Source organism: Oratosquilla oratoria, chromosome 40 (genome assembly GCF_046742065.1).
Source record: "Oratosquilla oratoria isolate Oo_2021 chromosome 40, ASM4674206v1, whole genome shotgun sequence".
Taxonomy (NCBI): Eukaryota; Metazoa; Arthropoda; class Malacostraca; order Stomatopoda; family Squillidae; genus Oratosquilla; species Oratosquilla oratoria.
This window is the reverse complement of record NC_134816.1, coordinates 38,231,985-38,258,561: the sequence shown is the minus strand read 5'-3', so window position 1 is coordinate 38,258,561 and position 26,577 is coordinate 38,231,985. Positions and strand designations below refer to the sequence as shown.

Sequence of the window (26,577 nt, the reverse complement as noted above, 5' to 3'; positions counted from 1 at the left end):
AAACGTGTTTATAAGTGAGAACTGTAAACACAACAATAGCGTGGTAGATTTTTGAGCGAAATTTCTGGAATAGGCCACAATATTCATTATGGCTTGTTTCGACGGAGAAGATCTGTTCGACTTTGTCGAAGAGGAGAGTGATAATTTAGCTGCCCTACCTGACATAGGAAATGAGGATAATGATGACAATAAAGTGTAAGTGATAAAATCTGACGTTCAAAATTTGAAATAGTGAATTTAATATGACTTTCATTTCGGAGCTGTTCATTTTTGTTTTTGTCTTGAATGCTGTATGTAATTCAAGGAATTTGGTTTTTGCATGATGCAATTTTGTGTATCATTTTACGCCTGATGGTCCATAACATGCCATAAGGTGATAAGGCTAAGCTCAGTCTACCGGTACTGGAAGCCATTTCATTGTTGTCAGCATTCTCGTATCATAACATGATCGAGGTGACTACAAATTCAGTTAATACTGACAATAACGTACTTCCCAAGCGACAATTGTCCAATGATAAACCAACTCTTAGACAACTACACTTCATTTATAAATTGAAATTCAGGTGGGACCTGATTGACCAGTTTTAGGCAAGTGAAATGGGTCTCACTAATTGCCGAACAAACCGAATAAAACCGAGAAAAGCCGAACAAAACAACAAAACCCAAACAAGGACAGGTTTTGCTCAAATGCACACTTCTATATATATATGAATATGTTTGCATTATTTGAACTATTTTCGTTAAAATGTGTGATTTCCATGTAATATGATCAAAGAGAACTTACGTTTTTATCCTCTGCAATTTTATCGACCTCAGCTACGATTCGTCCAGCCCGCCGTCTATGATCACTGGTGGTATGGATCAAACTACACTCTTTTAAGTTTCTTACTGTTGTGTTATTAGTGTAATAGACTGCATATAGTTGAATTATTTAAACTCTTTTCTTTAAAATGTGTGATTTTCATGTAATTTAACACAACAGTAAGAAACTTAAAAGAGTGTAGTTTGATCCATACCACCAGTGATCATAGACGGCGAGCTGGACGAATCGTAGCTGTGTTCGGTAACTTTGCAGAGGATAAAATCGTAACTTCTCTTTGATCATATTACATGGAAATCACACATTTTAGAGAAAATAGCTCAAATAATGCAACCATATATATATAGAAGTATGCATTTGAGCAAAACCCGTCCTTGTTTGGGTTTTGTTGTTTTGTTCGGCTTTTCTCGGTTTTGTTCAGTTTGTTCGGCAATTAGTGAGACCGAGTGAAATTGGGGTATTTGTGAGGTTTCTTCTCACCCGCATGCTCAGTATGTTGTATATTTGTTGTATCTATATTATTACAAATCCAACAACTTTTCATAGTAACATTATTACAGAAGTTAATGTCAAGGGATGGTGAAAAAATAATTCCCGCAACTTTCCACTACATGCCATTTTGTCTCACCTGCTTGCACAGCAATTTGGGTCATACTGATTAATGCTCGGCAGCGACCGGTGATTTCCTATGGTGCCCGGGTGTTGTGTGTGTGTTTTTTTTTTTTTTCTTTAGTTCCAATTGTTCATATCATATGAATGATTCATCTATTAGTGAATTCATGAAAAAAATTGCAGAATTTAGCAGGAGAAACGATGCACAAAGCAGAAAATCCTTTGCTGAATTTAGCGCCCGGACCATGGCAATGGTTTAGGTTAGGTTAGGTCCTAACCTAACCGCCAGTAATTTAGCCATTCCACATTTTCTAACGACTGGACATAAACAAAGATGGCGACACCGCCACGGTCCGGTAGCTAAATTCAGCAAAGGATTTTCGGCTTTGTGTATTGTTTCCTGCTAAATTCAATTTTTTTTTTCGTGAAGTAACTAGTAGATAAATCATTCATATGATATGAACCATTGGAACTGAAAAAGTAGGGTTACACAACGCCCAGGGACCATAGGAAATCACAGGTCACTACCTGGCGTTGCCGGGCGTTATTTAGTAGGACCGCAGCAATTTGTTTGTTTTTCCCTCAGAGTTACATTACATGTTGACAAAAAAATAATTCCCGTAACCTTCCTGCCACCCGTACATAGAAGTAGTGTCATGGCTGTCCGAAGTGCAAGATGTATGTCTGTCCCTGTATGCACTTTTTAGGTTAGGTTAGGTTAGAAGAGGGAAGAAAACATACATTTCACAAAAAAATAGTGGGTGATTCTCACAACAAAAATGTTTAACGGGAAAGTTGCAGGATTTTTTCGCCATTCCTTATAATACTCAGTTTTGCAAGAAACATTACTACATATATACATACCAAAGGCTTTTTCACCCTTACAAAGGAAGTAGCCAAAAAAATCAAAGGCAAAAATCCACCACCACCCATTCCATCCCCCACATACTCCACATCCATTCAACCCCTTTCCCTCCCTCTTATCTTGGCTCCTCCTGGATGATGGGTCATCCCTGCATCTTGCCCACTGCCCTGGGTCAGAAGCAGTGTGGTAAGCCATAGCACATTGCTAAGTCGTTTAATTTATCGTAATATAGATACAAAAAATATATAGAATACTGTGTGAGCGGGTTAGATAAAACTTAACAAATTCTAAATTGGGATGTGCTGACACTAGAGAAAATAGTTAATGAAATGCTGGACAATTTTTTTTTAACTATTGTACTAGGATATGTACGTCTGTCATACTGATGGGAATAATACATAAAATCCCAAGGATAGGAGGGTACTCCATCTTACAAACCTATCCCTGATAGGCCATGGAAAACTTAAAAAAAAATGCAGAAAACCTACTATGAAAGGAAGTGACTGAGAACTCAAGTTTGACAGCCCCTCACAGCAAAAAATGTCACCCCAAGCTGCAAGAAACCATTGCAGTTCACACCATACAACATCAACATCAAAAAGACATGGAACTCCCTATCTGCACCAATGCCATGAGAAAGAAATGCCTTAATTTCCCCCAAGAAATATAAAAAATTGGACACCATAGGAATTGGAGGAGGTGATGTGGTCTCATGAAATCACCTTCCAAGTTTTTGATAAACATCATGCCAAGGTGAGATGACCCTCCTCTGTCAGCCGTTACAACCCTGCTTACACCACACCAACAGTAAAACACACCTGATAGCAGTCATTGTGCATGTGTGGGTGTGTGGGGGAAGGTTAGTGGTAATGCTGGTCATGGTGGTCTCTGCTTCTTTCCCAAAGGCCAAATGATCTCAGTGTTCTCACTGATCACTTACTGCACTTTTATGAGATGCACATCTGCACCATGTCACAGGGCAAAAAAAGTGGCAAGATTTCTTGCTGATCACAGTATTAATGTTTTGGATTGGCCCTTTAACTCACCTGACCTCCACTCCATTGAGAATTATTGGTAAGTCATGGAATAGAACTTTGCCAAGTCCAAATCAATCTCCTTTAAACACCCCATGGACAAAATCAAACTTCAGTGGGTGAAGGACATATCTCTGGATTACTTCATCAAACTCGCCCACAGTATGCCTAAATGTCTCAGCATGGTGATTAAGGCCAAGGGAAAAATTATCAAGTATTAGGGTTATTGTTATGTATGAAAATATAAAGAGGGAGAAATGCAAAATAACTTGGTACGCTTTTTTCCACGTTAATAACTTGGTTAGATCCCAAGAGTTTTTGCAGTGGCTGTATAGTCCTTTGATCTTGAATAATTGGTTGCTATGGAATATCCTGCAGTCTCTTCTCACTAAGAAGTTTGTTTGCCACTTTACTGTGGATGTCTAACTTGTTGATCTTTTTTGGTAGTCTGTGTCTAGGAACTTTATAAAATGACTTGTTTATGTCTATTGATATCGTGACTTCTCAAGCCAAATGCCTCAAAATATGTCATGACATTAATATGTGGCCTTGGTAGTCTTCAGAATTTGAAATTATTGTTGAGCAAGGTGAGTGGTGAATTAGTTTTACTGTTTTAGAAATTAAGTGATAATGCTTTTGTTTTTTGTGATGAATTGTAATTGGAGATTATTTAACTTTACTATAGTTGTGGTTGAACCAATCTTTGGTTATGAAGGTCGACTTTTGTTTAGAGTATAAATGTTTTGCTTCCTTCTTTATATATTCAAGGGAATATATATAATCAATTAAATGTTATCTTGTTCTTCCATGAAAGAATTGGCATATAGGTTGTTTTAAAGTGGAGTTTTATTAGAGATAGAAAAAATGTATTATACATAGATACAAAACTTATACAAATAAAATTAGCATCAGCCAGAACTAAATCTTCAGAGATGTTAAATTTGTCTGTCTTGTTCCAGGGCCGAAGAAGAACTACGGAAATTGATGTGCAAAAGACCTGCAGATGAAGAGGATGTCAAAGTGGATATTAAGAAACCCAAGTCAGAAGTTGAAGCTATTCAGTGTGAACTTAGGTAACCATGTTGATTGTAAAACTTTGTTTATAGGTTACTGAAGCAGCCTTGCTGTGGGTGTGCTGTGTCTTGGTGCATTGCTTCTGACATACAGCAGCGGGCGGGATACAGGGATAATCCATCATCCATGTAGAGCTAAGATTAGAGGGAGGATAGGGTGGTGAATGGGAGTGGAGTAAATGCCTTTTGACTTTAGCTACCTCCTTGGCAAGGAAGGAAAGGGCCTTGGTATATAGATAGAATAGAAATAGATAGGTGACTGATAGTTATAAATCTTTGTTGATGTGTATATTGTGTGTGGCATTGCTCACATACACTTGAATATGTGTGATTTTCTTTAGTATTCATTTTCCTCTTCTAATACTTTTATTTTTATTATTAATGCTAGATTTGTTAGTGTGTGCATATAGTAGCACAAATTGTAATGATACTTAAAGCAGAATGTGTTTGGTGGTCGAGATGCACACCATACTACAGAACAATATTTAAAATCTTTATTATTATAGCAAAAGTCCCAGCCATATATTTAAAGTGGTTTAGGGGAAGACAGATGTAATAATAATTCAACATATTCCTGAGAATACTGTAAAGGACAATAGATGCTGTAAGAGATTATATTGCAGAAACACTCTGACAGGAGACTTTTCAGTTCGTAATAAGGGGGATCACCATACGGTAATGGTTCTTAACCTGGGATACGAAACCTTGAAACTGGGGGTATGAGACATGATAGCCAGTGCGTGGTGGTACTGTATATTAACAATGAGAAAACACATCAATGTCTGTATCATTATCCATTTCATATGTTTGCATTGTATTTGTATTGGATGGGGTTACAAGAATTTTTTTCTGAAATATCAAAGGGTACAGGCAGTGAAAGAACCACCACCATATGGTGATGCAGTGGGGATAAACCAGCTCTAGCCATTGGGCCCTGCTGTGGGGGAACTGTTTCACTACATTTGATTCAAGCAATAGGCCGCCTTGGGTAGGGTGACTCATCATTTCCAAAGCAGTGATGATGATTTTAATTTATTTCAATATATGAGATGGATGGATGAGGTAAAAGGGATGTTGAGTAAGAGGGGGATGTCTTATGAGGAAGGAGAAGGATATAGGTACATATAATGCATATATGTATATATATATATAATGTTAGCAGGGTGTATATAACCTAAGAGCTTCTTGCATACATATGAAATATTCCTCTCATTTCTACATATAAATATTAGATAGGAATATGTAATAATGTAAATACACTGATGTGATGATGAGATGAGTAATTGTTTGTTACCTTATATTTTCAGAATGACAGAGGAGTTGCCCAGAATTGAAGTTCACACGATAGAGACACTCGAGTCGTGCACACACGAAGTTGCCATCGCACCAGGCGCAACCTTTAGGCCCCTTAAACCTCCGACCAGAGAGCCGTATCAAACGTACCCATTCATCTTGGATCCGTTCCAGAAAGAAGCAATTTTGTGTATAGATAATAACGAGTCCGTGTTGGTTTCAGCTCATACGTCAGCAGGAAAGACCGTCGTTGCCGAGTATGCCATTGCGATGTGTTTACATAACAAACAAAGAGTTATCTATACAACTCCCATTAAGGCATTGAGTAACCAGAAATACAGAGATTTTAGTGACGAGTTCACTGACGTCGGCTTGATGACAGGAGACGTAACAATCAATCCAAATGCTTCCTGCCTTATAATGACAACGGAAATCCTCCGGTGCATGCTTTATCGTGGGTCAGAAGTCACCAGAGAAGTGGGATGGGTTATTTTTGATGAAATTCATTACATGAGAGACAAAGAAAGAGGTTATGTTTGGGAAGAGAGTATAATTCTACTGCCAACTTCAGTCCGCTTCGTGTTCCTTTCGGCTACCATTCCAAATGCAAGTCAGGTAAGTGTACTAACTCGTGATGGTGACGAACGTTTTTAGATTTTGTTTTTAACTAACAAGTTCATCAGAGAGGCAGACCTCAGGGTGGGGTGAAGGTCAATCTATTTGTATACCAAAGGAATTTTCCCCCTCATAATGGAGGTAGCCAAAACAAAATGGATGTACCCACTCCGCCAGGGATGCCATTTGTGGGAATTTACCACAAATTTGTGGGAGAAATTTTTATCACATGGGATGTTTTGTGAGCAAATTATATGTTGCAATGAACTTATTTGTGTATATAATAATTCCTCCTTTCTGTGGGAAAAATGTGGAAATCCAGATTTCCTTGTGGGAATTTTGTGGAAAATATCTCACTCGTTTGTGGGAACTGGCATAGATCAGTGGCAACACTGCTGCTCCCACCCATTCCACTCCCATCCACCACCCTTGTTTCTCTCCCATCTTAGCTCCTTGTGGATGAAGGGTCATCCCTGTCTCCAGCCCACTGCCCTGGGTCAGAAGCAATGCAGCAAGGCACAGTACATTTCACAGCAAGGCCACTTCATTCCCCTCTTTGTACTCACAATGGAGATAAATCATGAATAATCCTGTTTTGTGTGGGATCTGCCTCTGAATAAAGTAAAATGATTTAGACATTCACCGTAACAAAATCTATAAAAGTTCATCAAATTACAGGGTTTTATTTATCTATTTTATATTATTTATTCATTTATTTTTTTAGTATAATGATTTTAATGTAAATCGAAAGAGCCACCTCAGAATGCTGGAGAATGATCTGGGTATTTTCTCTGCACCAGTTTGCCCAGTGGATATCATACTTGCACCATCAACCAACTCATGTGGTGTACACCGACTACCGTCCCACTCCGCTACAGCACTACATTTTCCCAGGGGGTGCAGAGGGTATATACCTCGTTGTGGACGAGGTTGGACGGTTTCGGGAGGATAACTTCAACACTGCGATGACCATCCTTCAGAATGCTCCAGAAACGGTAAGTATTGTACTATTTTATCGTTAATTCATATGCTCTTTATTTCTTGTTGCAAGGATATGTTTTCCAGAGTTTAGGACTGGAATACGTGTATGCTTGTGCTGTTTTTGAATTTTTATTTTGTTATTTTGTCTTTATCATTTTGCCTGTACCAGCCAGCACCATAGTTACTCCTTAGTGCAACCAAAAATTTGGTAATCGTAGCCCTGTTGCTTTCCAGCAAGGACCTCGGGGAAAGAAAGGCGGTGTGCGAGATGGCTCGGATTGCTTCAAGTTGGTCAAGATGATAATGGAGCGTAATTTTGCACCAGTCATCATCTTCAGCTTCTCCAAAAAAGACTGCGAAGCTTACGCACTTCAGATGGCTAAGCTGGATTTCAACATGGCAGAAGAAAAGCAGTTGGTGTGTGAAGTGTTCAACAATGCCATGTCGGTATTGTCCGATGAAGACAGGGAGTTGCCTCAAGTTCAGAGTGTACTTCCACTCCTGAAGAGGGGCATTGGCATACATCATGGAGGTAAGATGGCTTCTTTGATACCATGTCTTCAATGTATGCAGCAAGATACATATTATCTCTCTTTGCATGTGTGGAAATATTTAGAATCAGTCAAATTGTTCAATCCATCATCCCAGGTCTTTTGTAGAAGACCTGCGGCCTTCAGGTAACTGGCATTGGCCTCAGGGCCAGACCATAAGTCATTCAGGGTAGCTATATTGTGTTTTCTAAGGACTGTTGGTGTGGGGTATTGTAGTGTGAAGTGTTCTGTGTCTTTTGTGGTTGTTTATTTTTATATATATGTATATATAGTCTGGGATCATTTAAAGAAAATTTTATATATATGTATATATAATCTGGTATTAGGAGGTGCTAAGATGGGAGGGAGGGTGGAGGGGTGTGGAGTGTTTTCGGGGATGAAATGGGTGGGAATGTTTTTGTGCCTTGTCCTTTTTGGCTACCCCCCTGGTAAGGGGGAAAAAAGCCTTGGTATATGTATGTATGTATGTATTATTAAAAGAATTTTTTTTATAAATACGTATATATAATCTGGGATCATTAAAAGGACAATAATTTTTCTAAATGTTGAGGTCGATCAATCAATTTGTTGCCTTAGATCTATCTTGCAGGGAACCTATATCTCCCAGGTACCCTGTAACAGCCACCGAGATTGCCCACGAATCACTCAAGGACAATATATTGCATTATTTTTTGGATAAAATTAGATTTGGGCAGTATAAAATGAGATGTTGGGTGTCTTTTGTATGGTAGTTGCATCAAGGGCAATTTGCATATGTTGCCAGGCCCATTCTGTAGTGGTATTGTTTTAAAACTAGATAGCAGCCTGAATACAGTCATGAGAGTGTGGTCATTATTTGTCATGGAAGGGATTTCTTAATGGGCTGGGAGTTTCAGTCATTTGTATTAAATTTCTTATTTAATTGTGTAATCTGTCTATCACATTTAAAGTTTCTCTCATGGTATTGATGAAGTACTATTGAATCTGAGTTATAATGCCTATTGAAGAAATGGTGACTTTATGAGAAAAAAGAAAATTACCAGTTAGACAAGAAGGAAGCAGTGATCAAGGCCAGCAAACCTGTGAAAATATATTCAACAGCAATCGCATAAGAAATTTCTTTGTGATAATTTCAATACAAATATAAGGATGTATATGTTTCCTGTGCAATCTTGTTGAATGTTGTGGAAGTGGATTTTATGCCTTTGTTTTTTGGCTACCTCCCTTGTAAGGGGGAAAAGCCTTTGGTATATGTATACAGAAATACCTCACTATACAACCGAGTTGTGTTCCCAGCCGACTGGTCGCAATGCGAAAATTTGTATATTGAGGTGGGTTTTACATGTAGATAGGGGAGATTTTATTCATGGACCCTGTCAACCCCCTTCCCCCTCAATTTTTGCCTCATGGGGCTTTCACATACGCCCAACATTTGTGTTACCTACTTTATAGTACTCGGTCATATAGTGAAGTATTCCTGTATATGTATGTACATACATATACCAGAGGCTTTTTCCCCCTTGCAAGGGAGGTAGCCAAAGAACAAAGGCATAAAATCCATTTCCACCCATTCCATCCCCATATACTCCACTCCCATTCACCCCCTCTCCCTCCCTCCTATCTTGGCTCCTCCTGGATGACCAGTCATTTGTTTAATCTAATTTATTTATTTATTTATCTATTTTTTCAGGACTGTTACCCATTCTCAAGGAAACCATTGAGATTCTTTTTGGGGAAGGGCTTCTGAAAGCTCTCTTTGCCACAGAAACATTTGCCATGGGGCTCAACATGCCTGCCCGAACGGTACTTTTCACAAGTGTTCGCAAATTTGATGGAAAAGACTTCAGATGGGTTAGTAACCAGGAACTGTTACGTTTTGGTTTTAAATAGGTATCTAATTTTGACATCACTGATAATGGAAGACTGGGTCACATTAGTTTAGTAGTTGTTTAGTTCTTTATGTGATATCCTGTAGCATAAGTACCCATAATTTTTAATCTTCAACAATTGTATATGAATCATGCAACAGAAAAATGTGTTGCATTTTAGGCAATAATTTTTTTTTATGTTAATTATTTCTGACAAGTATGCATGCATGAAGTTACTTCATAGCATATACAATCATATGATAATTAGTCATGTATATACATATACCAAGGGCTCTTTCCCACCTTACCAGGGAGGTAGCCAAAGTCAAAAGGCACAACTCCAACTCCACCCATTTCATCTTCACCCATTCCACTCCCATTCCACTCAACTTGGCTCCTCATGGATGACAGGTCATCCCTGCATCTTGCCCACTGCCCTGGGTCAGAAGCAGTGTAGCAAGACACAGCACATCCACAGCAAGGCCACTTCATTTAATTGATGAACCCCCAAGGGCATTGGGCAGGATGCAGGGATGACCCTTCATCCAAAAGAAGCCAAGAAAAGAGGGAGGGGGGTGAGGAATGGTAAATGGGAATGGAGTGGATGGAGGTGAAATGGATTAAAGTGGAATTGTGCCTTTTGACTTGGCTACCTCCCCTGTAAGGGGGAAAAGATCAGTGGGTGAGATGCAGGGATGACCTGTCATCCAGGAGGAGCCAAGATAAGAGGGAGGGAGGGGGGTGAATGGGAGTGGAGTAAGTGGGGATGGAATGGGTGGAAGTGGATTTTATGCATTTGTTTTTTGGCTACCTCCCATGTAAGGGGGAAGAAGCTGTTGGTATATGTATGTAGTGTTATTATTTATTTATTTTTTCTTTATTTTATTTATTTTTTATTTTTATTTTTTTCTTTAATACAGTTAACATCTGGAGAATACATTCAGATGTCAGGGCGTGCTGGTAGAAGAGGCAAAGATGACAAAGGTATTGTAATTATGATGACGGATGAAAAACTCAATGAATCTGTAGCAAAGAATTTAGTTCAGGTAAGATTTTTTGTTTTAGTGTGAGTAACTTAGTATTTATATATTTTTTTCCTTTGAGAATACTGATGAGTAGATGTTGGTAACAAATTTTTCTGATAAATAATGTGTCTTGTTCACCAGGGCAAGGCAGATCCCATCAACTCTGCTTTCCATTTGACCTACAACATGGTGCTCAACTTGCTCAGAGTTGAACAAATCAATCCAGAGTACATTCTGGAACGATCATTCTTCCAGTTCCAGAACTATTCTTCCATTCCAGCCTTATGTGACAGTATGTAACTTTTTTCTGTGTTGCTATTTAGTTTAGTGATTCAGTATTACAGTAAAGCCTTGATATAAAGACGATAAGGGGACGGGTCTGTTGTTATATCCGAAGATCCGTTATAACCAAGGATCCATTTTATCTGATGGAAATACCGGACAGATCCGTTATATCCTGAAGTTTGTCTGGTATTAGAAATTAATAGGATTAGAAATTACAGTAAACCCTCGATATAATGGACAATACGGGGACGGGTCTGTCGTTATATCTGAAGATTTATTATAACTGAGGATCCCTTGCTATAACAGATAAAAATGTGTTGTAGTGAGGATTTGTCTGGTCAGATTTTTTGCCTGTTATATCCAATATCCGGTATATCGAGATCCATTATATTGAGGGTTTACTGTATATTTATCTCTTCCAGTTTATCAATGACCCATACATAATATGGGTTCCTTCCAGTTATATAAAGCTACTTGGCAACCAGAAAAGAAATATATGAATGATCACACTTTTGTTGTATAAGTATTTGATATGTAAATATTGTACATACATATACCAAGGCTTTTTCCCCCTTACAAGGGAGGTAGCCAAAAAGGAAAAGGCATAAAATTATTCCCACCCATTCCATTCCTGAATACACTCCACCCTCCCTCTCATCTTAGCACCTCCTGGATGACGGGTCATCCCTGCACCTTGTCCACTGCCCTGGGTCAGAAGCAGTGTCGCAAGACACAGCACATCCACAGAAAGGCCGCTTCATTAAATCGGCGACACCCCCCCCCCTTCCCCCCCATGCATAAAGGAGAAGACGGGGAGGAATCCCTTCGGGCTGCGTCAAAATTTGCTCACGTACTACCCCATCCCCCCGCCCATTCCACCTCATGCATCACAACATCATCCATATACAACCATTCTCCATTCACCCCTATCTTCTGTCCTCTCCCGTCCTTCCTCAACAGATATTCCCCTCTTCCCCAAAGCCCCCTTCACCCCATCCATCCACCTCATCCTAGGACGTCCCCTCATGTTCACTCCCTCCACATCTGCCTTCCATACCTCTGTTACTAGTCTTTCTTCACTCATTCTTTCCATGTGTCCAAACCATCCTAATACTCTTTCATCAACCCTATCTCCCAACCCCCTTTCCACCCCTATTCTCCTCCTCACCTCCTCATTTCTCACTCTATCCAGCCTAGTAACCCCCATCATACTTCTCAGATACCTCATCTCAAACACATTCAAACTCCTTCTCTCTTCCTCTCTTATGTTCCATGTTTCTGCCCCATACAGTGCTGTTGGCACAATCACTCCTTCATATAGTCTCCTCTTAGCATCCATTCCCAAATGTCTATTCCTCATTACACTTTTTCATACACCAATTCATTTACTCGCTTCTCTCAATCTACATTCTACCTCCACCTTCACTCCACCTTTTCCTACCACATTTGCACCCAAGTATCTAAAACAATCCACTTCCTCCAGTCGCTCTCCCTTAATGCTCACTTCCAGTCTACTGCCACTTTCACCCCTTGTACATATCTCCTTACTTTTACCCACATTTATCTTCAGTTTTCTTCTATCACACACTCTCCCAAACTCTGTCACCAACTTCCTCAATCCCTCCTCCGATCCTGCCACAAACGCAGTGTCGTCCGCAAACAACAGCTGGCTCTCCTCCCATTTTTCTCCATTTTCTTTAACCATCTCCAATCACTGACCCACTAACCTTGCATTTACCTGTCGCACTATCCCATCCATGTATGGGTTGAACAGCCAGGGCGACATAAGGCATCCTTGTGGTTTTTATGCCTTTGTTTTTTGGCTACCTCCCTGATAAGGGGGAGAAAAGCCTTTGGTATATGTATGTATGTATGTTTTTATTTTATTTTATTTATTTTTCTATCATCTTTGTAGGAGTTAGAGATGCAGAAATGAGTCTGGCAAAGTTGAAAGTACCAAGAGAGTCCGATGTGGAGAGCTACTACAAAATCAGGATGAGCATTGACAACCTTCGTCAGGAGCGGCACACCTTTATCACACGTCCTGTGTACATCTTCCCATTCCTTCAGCCTGGCAGATTAGTCCAGGTGAGCTTGGGTCATGGAATGGGATTGTTTCAAAGTGTTGAGAATGGAAGGGTGATGAATGGGTGTGGGATTGGTATATGCCATGATTCCGTCATTCCTTTTATGGGTCGGAAAAAGCCTTTTTTGTGTTTGTATATTAAGAACTGATACATACATACATATACCAAGGCTTTTTCCCCCTTTCAAGGGAGGTAGCCAAAAAGGGAAAGGCATAAAATCACTCCCACCCATTTCATCCCTAAATACACTCCACACCCCTCCCACCCTCCCTCTCATCTGAGCACCTCCTGGATGACGGGTCATCCCTGCACCTTGCCCACCGCCCTGGGTCAGAAGCAGTGTCGCAAGACACAGCACATCCACAGCAAGGCCGCTTCATTTAATCGGCGACCCCCCTCTCTCCGTCCCCCCTTGCATATAAGGAGAGGACGGGGAGAAATCCCTTCGGGCTGCGTCAAAATTTGCTCACACATACTACCTCACCCCCCACCCACCCGCCCATTCCTCCTCATGCAAGAACTGATAACTAGTCAAATGAAGACATACAAAACATTTTTGTTATTTTATTTCTTTATTTTTTATTTATTTGAATGGAGAAGGGTTGTGTATAGATGAGGCTGTGATGCATGAGGGGGAGTGGGTGGGGGATGGCGGGTGAGGAAGTAAGTATGAGAAAAAAATTGACGCAGCCCGAAGGGATTTCTCCCCGTCTTCTCCTTTTCTGCATGAGGGGACGGAGAGGGGGGGGGGGGTCACCGAATTTATGAAGCGGCCTTGCTGTGGATGTGCTGCATCTTGCGACACTGCTTCTGACCCAGGGCAGTGGACAGGATGCAGGGATGACCCGTTATCCAGGAGGTGCCAAGATAAGAGGGAGGGTGGGTGGGAGTGGTTTCTATGTCTTTTTCTTTTTGGCTACCCCTGTGTAGGGGGAAAAAGCCTTTGGTATATGTATGTATGTATATATATATTTTTTTTTATGAAGATCATGCTGTTAGAGAATGACATTAATGCTCTTCCCATGTGCTGTTTGTTGATGACAGTTTTATGTTGTTTTCAGGTCAAAAACAATAATGACTATTTTGGATGGGGCGTTGTGTTGAGTTACAAGAAGCAAGACGAGAAGGAAAATCCAAGAGGTGGGGAGACCAGGGTCACTGTCGATGTTGTGTTGACAGTCTCCAAGGAAACTGCCAACAATAAGGTAATAAGGAGGTAGTTTCTCTCACTCTCTGCGTCTATATCTCCTTATCTTTCTCTCTCTCTGTCTCTCCCTGTCTCTCCCTGTCTCCCTCTCTTCCTATGTCTCCCCTCTCTCCTGTCTCTCTCCTTCTCTCCTGTCTCTCTCCCTCTCTCCTGTCACACTCCCTCTCTCCTGTCTCTCTCTCTCCCTCTCATCTCTCTTTCTCTCTCTCTCTCTCTCTCTCTCTCTCTCTCTCTCTCTCTCTCTTCCCCTCATATAGGGGGTAGACAGTATAATATATGCAGTCATTACTTGCTATAAGGATTAAAGATTTGAAGTAATTGAAAAACAGAATTAAAGGTGCTCCCTCCATTCTGAAACTGAATTGTGAGGTCCCAAGTTGTAGCTTGTTTTGTTTGTGTTTAAATATGATATTTGTCATACTCCAGCTTGTATTTACTTAGTTGTATCCAGGAGGTGCCAAGATAAGAGGGATGGAGTGGAGTGGAATATATAGGAAATGTAATGGTTGGGAGAGGTTTCTATGCCTTTTTCTTTTTGGCTACCCCCCATGTAGGGGGGAAAAGCCTTTGGTATATTTATGTATGTATGTATCTTACAGGAAGGGGAGCTATGCTCGTGGTGTCCTGTCTTTGTATCTCACAGTGTCTAGTTTGCTCTTAATTTCGTGAATGTTTTTGCACACACTAATGTTTCGTCCATTGCAGATCACTGCAGAGCTCAAACCTCCAAAATTGGGAGAGGATAGCGAACCTGCTGTGGTACCCATCGACGTCAAACTCATTCAAGAAATCTCCGCTGTGAGGCTGAAACTCCCAGCTGATCTCAAGCCTTTGGACCAGCGAATGATGGTCATGAAGATGGTACAGGTGAGTCAGATTGTTCCTTTGTTTGTAGGACATAGGGGCCGAATTTATAAAAATATTGACCCCTAAGTCTAGGCATAAATCTTCAAAATGGTGGAGATTTGACCTAAATCCCTATGTTGGCAACCGAAATGCTTATGAGAATGTCTAGACATGGGGATTTAGAGTAAAATCTCTGCCATTTTGAAGATTTATGTCTAGACTTAGTGGTTAGGATCTTTTATAAATTCAGCCCCAGGGTTTGTGTCAGTTGTGTTGTATTGCATCGGGTTTTTGTTTTGAAGGGGTCACTGTATCATAAGGGAAAACCAGATTTGGCTGTAGGGCAATATTTCCTCTTAATTTTTTGCTGTCAGTGTGCACTGAGATTTGTTTGTGTGCAAACTTTGCCTTCTCCAAAAAGTATGTGTACACCCATGCAAGTCACCATCTGATTGTTTAAGCAAATAGGCAATGGAAGTGCTTAAGTTAAAAGAGGAAAAAAAATAAATTATTGGTTTGATGGTTGGCAAGTTACTATATTTTTAAAGAATTTATAAATTGATCTGAGCACCTGGATCAGATAAGAGGGAGGGTGGAGGGGTGTGGAGTGTATTCAGGGATGGAATGGGTGAAATTGTTTTATGCTTTTCCCTTTTTGGCTACCTCCCTTGCAAGGGGGAAAAACTCTTGGTATATGTATGTATGTAGAAATTGATGTAAAGGTGTTAAAGTGGTATTAATTTTCATTTGAGCAGAGACTAGTCTTCAGGAATAAAAGAAAAATGAAAGAACTTGCAGAGGATTAGGTTGAAAATGTCATGTGAATTAATTTACATCACTAATCACTTTCTTCACAACAGGAAGCACAAAACAGAGTACCAGAGAGTCAGTTTCTGCTGGATCCTGTAAAGAACATGAAGATTAACGATGAAACATTCCTGGAGGTTGTAAATAAATTGGAAAAGTTTCAGGCTCGACTCAATTCTCATAAACTGCACAACGATCCAGATAAAGATCGGCTTTATGCACTCTATCAGAAGAAGGTGGAGGTAAGTGGCATGTCCGTCTGTTTGTTTCAAATATTTATGTTTTATTAAAATGTACCAGGAGGTGCCAAGATAAGAGGGAGGGAAGTGGAGTGTGATAGGGATGGAAAGGGTTGGAGTGGTTTTTATGCCTTTGTTTTTAGGCTACCTCTCTTGTAAGGGGGGAAAAAAGCCTTTGGTATACATATATATGTATTAAAATGTCATAGTGCACTTCTTGTATCTGTCTATATACCAATAGGTTTCATCCCCTTTATAATGGAGGTTGATAGACAACGCATACACCTACTCCCCCTCGTCCCACTGCCACCCTTCACCCATTTTCCTTGTATCTTAGCTCCTTGTGAATGGAGGGTCATCCCTGTCCCTTGCCTTGGTCGAAAGTAATACAGCAAGACACAAAAGCACATCCACAGCAGGGCCACCTGCATCATTTACTTGGCAATACTCCTACTTTGTCTCCTCATGCAAAAATGTACTCTCTATAGTGCACTAACCCGTCATCCAGGAGGTGCTAAGATAAGAGGGAGGGTGGAGGGGAGTGGAGTGGAGTGTATTCAGGGATGGAATGGGTGGGAGTGGTTTCTATGCCTTTTTCTTTTTGGCTACCTCCCTTGTAAGGGGGAAAAGCCTTAGTATATGTATGTATTATTATTATTATTATTATTATTTATTTATTATTATTTTTTTTTATTATTATTATTATTATTATTATTATTATATATATATTTTTTTTTATCCAGGGACTAGTGATAGTTGCCTGCTTGTGGTGGTCCTGTGAGGCCCCAGGGGGATGGTGCTCTGTTCCCAGACTAGGACCAAGATCTCTTTCTGTTAACAATATCTATCACTCTTTCACACAAGGTGCTGACAACCAACAAATGCTCTCCTACTCCTCCTCCTCCTCCTCCTCCTCCTAACAAGTGATCTACAAACAAACCCATACTAACACATCAGATAACATTCCATTATTTTTTCTCAGACAGATCATTGGAAGGGGAGTCGGTACTTTAGGGATTTTGTTGCACCCACTACAGACCAGATTACACAGCATTCCTTTATCTTTGTTTCAAAACTAATCCTCATCCATGGAATGTTACTAAACCACTTTTTAACTTGTACTGACCTTTGTTTCTACATACATATACCAATGGCTTTTTCCTTCTTACAAGACAGGAGGGGGGTGGAATACATAGGAAATGGAATGGATGGGAGTGGTTTCTATTCCTTTTTCTTTTTGGCTACCCCCCATATAGGGGGGAAAAGCCTTTGGTATATGTAGCCAAAAACAAAGGCATAAAATCCACTCCCACCCATTCCATCCCCACATACTCCACTCCCATTCACCACCCTCCCTCCCTCTTATCTTGGCTCTTCCTGGGTGATGGGTCATCCCTGCATCTTGCCCACTGCTCTATGTCAGAAGCAGTGTAGCAAGTTGCAGCTCATCCACTTTGTTCCCGCTTTTGCTCATAAGTATTTCTGTTACATTTCTTAGAACTCTACCATCTCTTTTGTCTCCTGTGGTGATGGGATAAGAATGCTGCCATCATGCTCCTATGCATGTCATACAAGATGATTGATTAGGAAAGAATAAATCTTCCTTTAATTTTTTTTCCTACAAATTCCTTGTTTTGATATATTTTGTAGACACCATTTCATTATATATTGTGACCTGCTCTTTATCTTTCTATGTTTAATTTTGAATTGAACAGATGAAGAAGGAGCTGGGAAATGCGGAAACTGAACTGAAGAGGGCGAAAAGTGTCTTGCAGTTAGACGAGTTGAAGTACCACAAGCGAGTCTTAAGACGTCTCGGTTATGCAACATCACAGGAAGTCATTGAGCGCAAAGGAAGGGTTGCTTGTGAACTCTCGGCTGCAGATGAACTTCTTATTACAGAAATGTTGTTCAATGGGCTGTTCAATGACCTGTCAGGTAAGATGTTTTTACTTTAAGAATCATTAGGGTGTATTATCTCTAGATTCTCAGGGTTTCAAATTATTATTATTATGAGATGGATGGATGGGATAAAAGGGGCATTACAAAAGAGAGGAAGGACGGGAGAGGACAGAAGATAGGGATGAATGGAGAAGGGTTGTGTATGGAGGATGCTGTGATGCATGTGGGGGAGTGGGTGGGGGATGGGGGGTGAGGAAGTATGTACATACATACATAAATACATATACCAAGGCTTCTTCCCCCTTACAAGGGAGTTAGCCAAAAAGGGAAAGGCATAAAATAATTTCCACCCATTCCATCCCTGAATACACTCCACACCCCTCCACCCTCCCTCTTATCTGAGCACCTCCAGGAGGAAGTATGTATGAAATAAATTGATGCAGCCTGAAGGGATTTCTCCCTGTTTTCTTTTCTGCATGAGGGGACGGAGAGGGGGGTCGCCAAATTTATGAAGTGACCTAGCTGTGGATGTGCTGTGTCTTGCGACACTGCTTCTGACCCAGGGCAGTGGACAGAATGCAGGGATGACCCGTCATCCAGGAGGGGCCAAGCTAGGAGGGTGGAGGGGAGTGGAATATATGGGAAATGAAATGGGTGGGAGTGATTTCTAGGCCTTTTTCTTTTTGGCTACCCCCATGTAAGGGGGAAAAAGCCTTTGGTATATATGTATATATGTATTTTTTTTCTAATCTATTGATCTATCTATATAAATATACCAAAGGCCACTTCCCCCATATAAGGGCAGTAGCCTGCCAAGACACACACCCACTATCACCCACGGTTTCCCTCTCATCTTAGCTCCTTGTTGATGATGGGTCATCTTTGTCTCTTAGGATGACCCTTTTCTTTTTGATAGATATTTATAATAGAAGTTAAATTTATTGTATCTTGCTGCATTGCTTCTGACCCAGGGCAATGGGCAGGATACAGGGGTGACCCATTATCCAGGCGGAGCTATGAGGAGAGGTTGGTGGATGGGAGTGGAATGGGTGGGAGTAGTTACGTGTCTTTGACTTGGCTACCTCCCTTATAAGGGGAAAAAACACTTGGTATATAGATGGACATTTATTGTTCAAGTAAAAGCCTTGGGAAACTGTACACATTAACAAGAGGGAGATGGCTGAAGAAGAGACTAGATGACTGCATTGTGGACAAATGCCCAGGATGTAACACTTCACCCCATACTATTCATGTGTGTTCATGCATATAGTTGTCCTCCAAGGTGGACAGCAAAGCTACCCATTTTCAAAACCTGTTTACCCCTTCACCTCCATCAGGAGGTGCAGCCCTGAGAGGCTGGCATTTGGTGTCTGGACTGGGCCTAAGATTACTCTTTATCAGCTTAGACTTAGTAACCATGTAGTGAGCACTAAAACTATCTGTTGTTTTAAGAAATGTTTGGACAACTATATGGATGGGGATGATAGGTGGTAATGGACATGGAACTGCCTAGTGTAGGCCTTATGGTCTCTTGCAGGCTCCTTCATTCTTATGTCCATATGTTCTTAACTGTATCTTGTGTGTTTTCATGCCTGAGCTAACAACTGCTCAATTTCCTCTTATCCCTTTGAGCTGGTGACATTGAAACAGTCTCGCACTGACACAACACAGACAAGAGTTCAGTGTTTCTTCTCGTAGAGATCTGTTGAAGGTTCCAAGGATGGTTGCCAGCCACTAGGGCTGGGAAGAATGCGTGAAGAAAGACTAGCAAAGAGATTGTGGAAAGCAGAGGTGGATGGAGTGAACTTGAGAGGATGACCAAAAATGTACATATTACACAACCATGGTGACATTACACAAACCTGGTACACCCCCACTCTAACATCAGACCATTCGCTCTTTCCATTCCCTACCATAACCCAAACTCTGTTACTCTCATAAAACCTTTTGACAGCCCTCAACAGACTTCCTCCATCCTATAATCTAGAACACATGATGTATATAATTAGTTATTTTAATGTTTATGTTTGATTTCAGCTGCCCAGACATGTGCTCTTCTAAGCACATTTGTATGTGATGAAAAGTCTTCTGACATGCCTAAACTCGGGGAGGAACTGTCGGGGCCACTGCGACAAATGCAGGACATGGCGCGCCGCATTGCACGGGTCAGCCACGAGTGCAAGCTAGAGGTATGTGTATTCAGAACTCGACTAAACTAATGAGCTTGACTGAGCATTAGGTTTATATTGACGCCATAATAAAACTACTGTATGGTCATTTAATTTTTTGTTATGGACAGATTTGTATAAATGTTTTTAGATGTACAAGTGTATTTACCTAGTTGTATTATATGGGAAGAGAGCTATGCTCATGGTGACCCATCTTTGTATCTCTCAGCATCAAGTTTTTTCTTAAAATCTTGAATAGGTGTTTGCTGGTTCTGTGAGAGATCTTAGAGAAGAGCATCTCACTCCCACCTAACCTAAGAACCTGGTGACAGTCGCCATTACATAAAACTGTAAGCTTTTAAGTCAAAATTATTATTTCTCCTTTTCAGATTAATGAGGATGAGTATGTAGAACAGTTCAAGCCCTTCCTAATGGATGTTGTTTATGATTGGTGTAGTGGTTCATCTTTCATGGAAATTTGCAAGAAAACTGATATTTTTGAAGGTAATTCACCGAAATTGTACAAAATTTTGCATGGGTGTAGGGTGGATGTATATTTTGACTTGGGCTACTCCCATATAAGGAGGAAAAGGTCTTTTGGTTTATGTACAAAAGGTAAAGGAGGCAAAGAGGAGAGCAGATGTGAAATGGGGTAGGAGTATGACAGAAAATTTTGAAAGTAATAAAAAGATGTTTTGGAAAGAAATTAAGAGAGGAAGAGGAGGCGAATCAAGTAGGGAAGAAAAGGTAAAAGGTACAGATGGAGAGATGATAATGGAAGAGATGGCAGTAAGGGGAAGATGGGCAGAATATTTTAGGGAGTTGCTAAATGTGAAGGAGGATAGGGAAGGAAAGATAGCTGCAGTGGGAAATGCGAAGAAAATGAGAGTGATGAGTGAGGAGAATGGAGGAGAAATAGGGAAGGATGAGGTGAAGGCAGTTGTAAAGATGATGAAAGCAGGTAAGGCACCTGGACTGGATGGATGCCATGCAGAATGTCTGAAAAAGGGAGGTTCAGTGATGGTGGACTGGTTGGTGAGGTTATTTAATGTTTGCTGGAGAGAGGGTAGAGTACCGGAGGACTGGAGGAGTGCCTGTATAGTTCCTCTTTACAAGGGAAAAGGGGACAAGTGTGAATGTAGTAGTTTCAGAGGGATTAGCCTGTTAAGTGTAGTAGGGAAGGCTTATGGGAGGATCTTAATTGAGAGGATTAGGAGAGGAACAGAAGGAGTAATTGGTGAGGAACAGTGTGGATTTAGGACAGGTAGAGGTTGTGTAGATCAGATCTTTGTGGTAAGACAGATATGTGAGAAAGCTATAGGAAAGGGGAAGGATGTTTTTTTGGCTTTTATGGATCTGGAAAAGGCTTATGATAGGGTAGACAGAAAGGCACTGTGGGAGGTTATGCAGATTTATGGGATAGGAGGAAAGCTGTTGGGAGCTGTCAAGAGTTTTTATGAGAGTAGTAGAGCATGTGTCAGGATTAGAAATGGAGAGAGTGAGTGGTTTGAAGTAAAGGTGGAACTTCGTCAAGGATGCGTTATGTCGCCCTGGCTGTTCAACTTATACATGGATGGGGTGGTGCGAGAGGTGAATGCTAGGGTAGTGGGTCAGGGATTGGAGAAGGTTAAAGAAAATGGAGAAAAGTGGGAGGTGAGCCAGCTGTTGTTTGCGGACGACACTGCGCTTGTGGCAGGGTCAGAGGAGGGATTGAGGAAGCTGGTGGCAGAGTTTGGGAGAGTATGTGATAGAAGAAAGCTAAAGATATATGTGGGTAAAAGTAAGGTGATGAGATGTACAAGGGGTGAAAGTGGCAGTAGACTGGAAGTGAACATTAAGGGAGAGCGACTGGAGGAAGTGGATAGTTTTAGATACTTGGGTGCAAGTGTAGCAGGAAAAGGTGGAGGTAGAATGTAGATTGAGAGAAGCGAGTAAATGCCTTGGTGGTTTAAAGAGTGTAATGAGGAATAGACATTTGGGAATGGATGCGAAGAGGAGACTGTATGAAGGAGTGATTGTGCCAACAGCACTGTATGGGGCAGAAACGTGGAACATAAGAGAAGAAGAGAGAAGGAGCTTGAATGTGTTTGAGATGAGGTGTCTGAGAAGTATGGTGGGGGTTACTAGGCTGGATAGAGTGAGAAATGAGGAGGTGAGGAGGAGAACAGGGGTGAAAAAGGATTTGGGAGATAGGGTTGATGAAAGAATATTAGGATGGTTTGGACACATGGAAAGAATGAGTGAAGAAAGACTAGTAAAAGAGGTATGGAAGGCAGATGTGGAGGGAGTGAACATGAGGGGACGTCCTAGGATGAGGTGGATGGATGGGGTGAAGGGGGCTTTGGGGAAGAGGGGAATGTCTGTTGAGGAAGGAAGGGAGAGGACGGAAGACAGAGGTGAGTGGAGAATGGTTGTATATGGATGATGTTGTGACTGCATGAGGAGGAATGGGCGGGGGGGTGGGGGGTCGCCGATTAAATGAAGCGGCCTTGCTGTGGATGTACTGTATCTTGCGACACTGCTTCTGACCCAGGGCGGTGGGCAGGGTGCAGGGATGACCCGTCATCCAGGAGGTGCTCAGATGAGAGGGAGGGGTGTGGAGTGTATTTAGGGATGAAATGGGTGGGAGTGTTTTTATGCCTTTCCCTTTTTGGCTACCTCCCTTGGAAGGTGGAAAAAGCCTTGGTATATGTATGTATATATATATATATGTGTGTGTGTGTGTGCAAGTAACCACTAGGAAAATGAAAACTTGCTAACTTTGAAGATGTCTTAAAAAGAAGAAAACATTCAGTTGCCATTTTTTTTGTTTTCATAGTGATTACTTGCATATTTTGTGAATCACACGTTGTTTGGAGATGGATGGATGGGGAGAAGGGGACTTTGGGTAAGAGGGGAATGTCTGTTGAGGAAGGATGGGAGAGAACAGAAGACAGGGGTGAATGGAGAATGGTTGTATGTGGATGATGTTGTGATGCATGAGGTGAAATGGGTGGGGAGATTGGGGTGAGGTAGTATGTGTGAGAAAAATTTGACGCAGACCGAAGGGATTTCTCCCCGTCTTCTCCTTTTCTGCATGGGGGGACGGAGAGGGGGGTCGCCGATTTAATGAAGCGGCCTTGCTGTGGATGTGCTGTGTCTTGCGACACTGCCTCTGACCCAGGGCAGTGGACAAGGTGTAGGGATGACCCGTCATCCAGGAGGTGCTAAGATAAGAGGGAGGGTGGAGGGGAATGGAGTGTATTTAGGGATGGAATGGGTGGGAATGATTTTATGCCTTTTTCTTTTTGGCTGCCTCCCTTGTAAGGGGGAAAAAAGCCTTGGTATATGTATGTGTTGTTTGTGATTTCTTTGCATATACAGACGCTCCTCAACTTACGTTTTAGTTACGTTCCGAACGGCCAAACGTAAGTTGAAAATGAACGTAAGTTGTTACTGTACGTTCTAGTAATGTATGACCGTTCATACTGTACTATACATCCGTAAATTCTATTACCGTATCTCATAAAACACCCCTAAATCATTAATTATACACATAACATTGTAAAATACAGTAAACTTCCACTTATCTGAACTCCAAGGGGGATTGAAATGTCCGATTAACCGAAATGTTCGGTTAATCCGACTTTGTGTGTTTCATTCCTGTAGAGTTTTATGCGGTAATGTCAGCTGCCATATTCGTACCTGTAAACATAACATACACATAAACATATTCTATAGAGTATAAACAGCCGATCAGGTGTAAACATGGAGTGTGCTGCCATGTGTGAGCACTTAGTGAAGCTTGCGGAAGAGGCGGCGGGGTGTTTGAATGTTCGGTTGAGATCCAAATACGTTCGGTTGAAGCGATGGCTACCGTATTGAGAAAATGCTCGGTTAATGCGATTATTCGGTTAAAACGCGTTCGGATAAGCGCGAGTTTACTGTAACATTAATTTCAAATAAATCAAATTCAAGCAACATAAATTGAGATGGTGGAGGAGGAGGAGGAGGAGGAGGAGGCAAGGCACGTTCAGTCTGTCGTTTGTGCCATGTAAACAATGGACACAGCGTCATATGTAAGTATCGTTTGAACTACGGAGAGCGCGCTAAACTAAAAATTCACTCAAAAAAAAAATACCATTTTTTTTTACAGTCAGTTTAAACGTAAAACGAATGAACGTAAGTAGAGGAGCGTCTGTATATATATATATATATATATATATATATATATATATATATATATATATTACTATTCTATAACTTAGTTTTGACCTGAAATTAGTTTAGTGCTATTTTTGAAGCAGTGGTGGTCATAAATCCACTCAGGCTGGTGTGCTGCACAGATTTGGTAAGATATGAATTTGTCGTAGAATGTTAACTTGTTCCTCAACATCGTTCATTTTCAGGAAGCATCATCAGGGCCATGCGACGTTTGGAGGAGCTGCTGCGGCAAATGATTCAGGCTGCCAAAGCCATAGGCATTGATCTCGAAAACAAATTTGCTGAAGGTGTAAAGTTGCTCAAACGTGATATTGTTTTTGCTGCGAGTTTATACCTTTAGCTTTCTTTCTTTTTTTTTTTCTTTTTTTTTTCTTCTTTTTTTTAAGGTAAAATATTTTTAGGATATAAAGATATTTATATTGATTTTTCCTTATAGATTGAAGAATAAAAAGTTTAGAAATTAAATTCCAAGTTATACTATGAAATTATTAAATCTGTACAAAAGTTTATCAGTAAGATACATTTTTACTAAAGAAAAAAATTAAGCTTACCATTTCATCAAGGGACTTCTTAATTTTTTTTTTTTTTTTTTTTTATCAATTTTTTTTAAAGTCATCAGTATATGAAATGGCAAAAATATATTAATGTGTTAGTATGGACGAAGACAGTTTAATGTGCTGCAATACATTTCATGATATAACTACTTGAATAAGACAGTAGGGTTTGCATAATTACCTTCTCAGAGTTATGCCTCTTTGGTAGTTATATGTGTACAGCTCATGTAATTAATTTTTAGAAAATAAAAATCTTCCCTGTAGTCATCTTTATTTCCTACACAGACCCATATGAACTCAAGATCAAACGTGCTAGACCACTGATTCACTTAGGGCCATTACCTAAACAAAATGGTTTCACTATCATAATTTATTTATTTATTTATTTATTATTTTTTATTTATTTATTTATTTTTTTACTAGACCCGTCATCCAGGAGGTGCCAAGATAAGAGGGAGGGAGGAGGGTGGAGGGGAGTGGAATATATAAATGGAATGGGTGGGAGTGGTTTCTATGCCTTTTTCTTTTTGGCTACCCCCCCGTGGGGGCATTGGATGTTATTGTATGCTGAAACAGTGGGAATATGTCAGCTTTGTAGGATCCTACTGTAGACACATTGGCACACTATTTTTTGATCCAGGCAGTATGACCTCTTCACTCCGAGGCACATCGCACGTCTGGCAGCATTAGCTGCCCGATGTGCGATGGTGCGTCATAATAATCGCATTATAAAAAATAAAGTCAGTGCTCAATTGTTCGTTCTCTTTCACCTGTGTATTTTGATAACCATAGAAAATTGATGAAGCCAGTTTAGAGAGAATGAAAATTACGTAGGTATGACTACAATAAATATAATCAAGATGGCGACGTCGGCATCATCAAGTACCTACTTGCTCCTCATGCCGCCTACGTAGGCATCACCGTATGGAAGTGGTTAATGTTGAGAGCAGTGACTGACTGTATTTCTATTTGTAGATCTGAAAGACTTATACTGAACCAGATGTAACTTGTGAAAGTGATGACTTTTCTGTCTATACTAAAAATGAGGGTGAATAGGAGGACCTCCATAAATCTTCATAGCCGTAGGCATGGGCAGACTGGCCATTAGGGTATTTGGGCAATGCCTGGTGGGCCAGTTCTTTTGTGCCCAAGTAGGCTGGTACAAGGGCCAGCTCCACTTGGGAAAAAACTTTTTATCTGGTTGAGTCTGAATGAAAAATGCCCAGGCCGCTTTAACATCCCAGTCTGCCCCTGGCTGTAGGTTCCAATAATGAGAGATGTTCAGTCACTTGTTTTTATATATATGCAAAGGCCCAGACATATGCCTAATCCACATGTATAGCCAGAGGAATATTCTAGGCTCTTCATGAATGATGAAATTGTTAAATTGTCTCGGAAAAACAGAAGCTATCAAACCTATGTAAAAGGAAAACCAAACTAAAATGTTCATCATTGGATAAAGGAAGGTAAGACTGATAAAGGACTTTTAACCTTTGTAGTTATAATGATTAATGAATTTGGTCAAGAAATTACAAAGGTCTTGCTGGGCTGTGGCTGACATGG

General features: G+C 40.6%; 1 protein-coding gene across 1 annotated transcript; it reads left to right on the top strand.

Annotated features, from left to right (window-relative positions):
* Window positions 1–25,277, top strand: Mtr4 (exosome RNA helicase Mtr4). Its single transcript, XM_076177521.1, has 16 exons — window positions 1–195; window positions 4,291–4,404; window positions 5,712–6,312; window positions 7,113–7,307; window positions 7,528–7,825; window positions 9,514–9,674; window positions 10,612–10,737; window positions 10,858–11,008; window positions 12,917–13,089; window positions 14,150–14,293; window positions 15,001–15,162; window positions 16,002–16,190; window positions 17,903–18,125; window positions 20,127–20,278; window positions 20,647–20,761; window positions 24,646–25,277. The coding sequence occupies exons 1-16, from the start codon at window positions 89–91 to the stop codon at window positions 24,798–24,800; spliced, it is 3,066 nt and encodes a 1,021-aa protein (XP_076033636.1). The 5' UTR covers window positions 1–88; the 3' UTR covers window positions 24,801–25,277.
* Window positions 25,278–26,577: the final 1,300 nt, after the last annotated feature.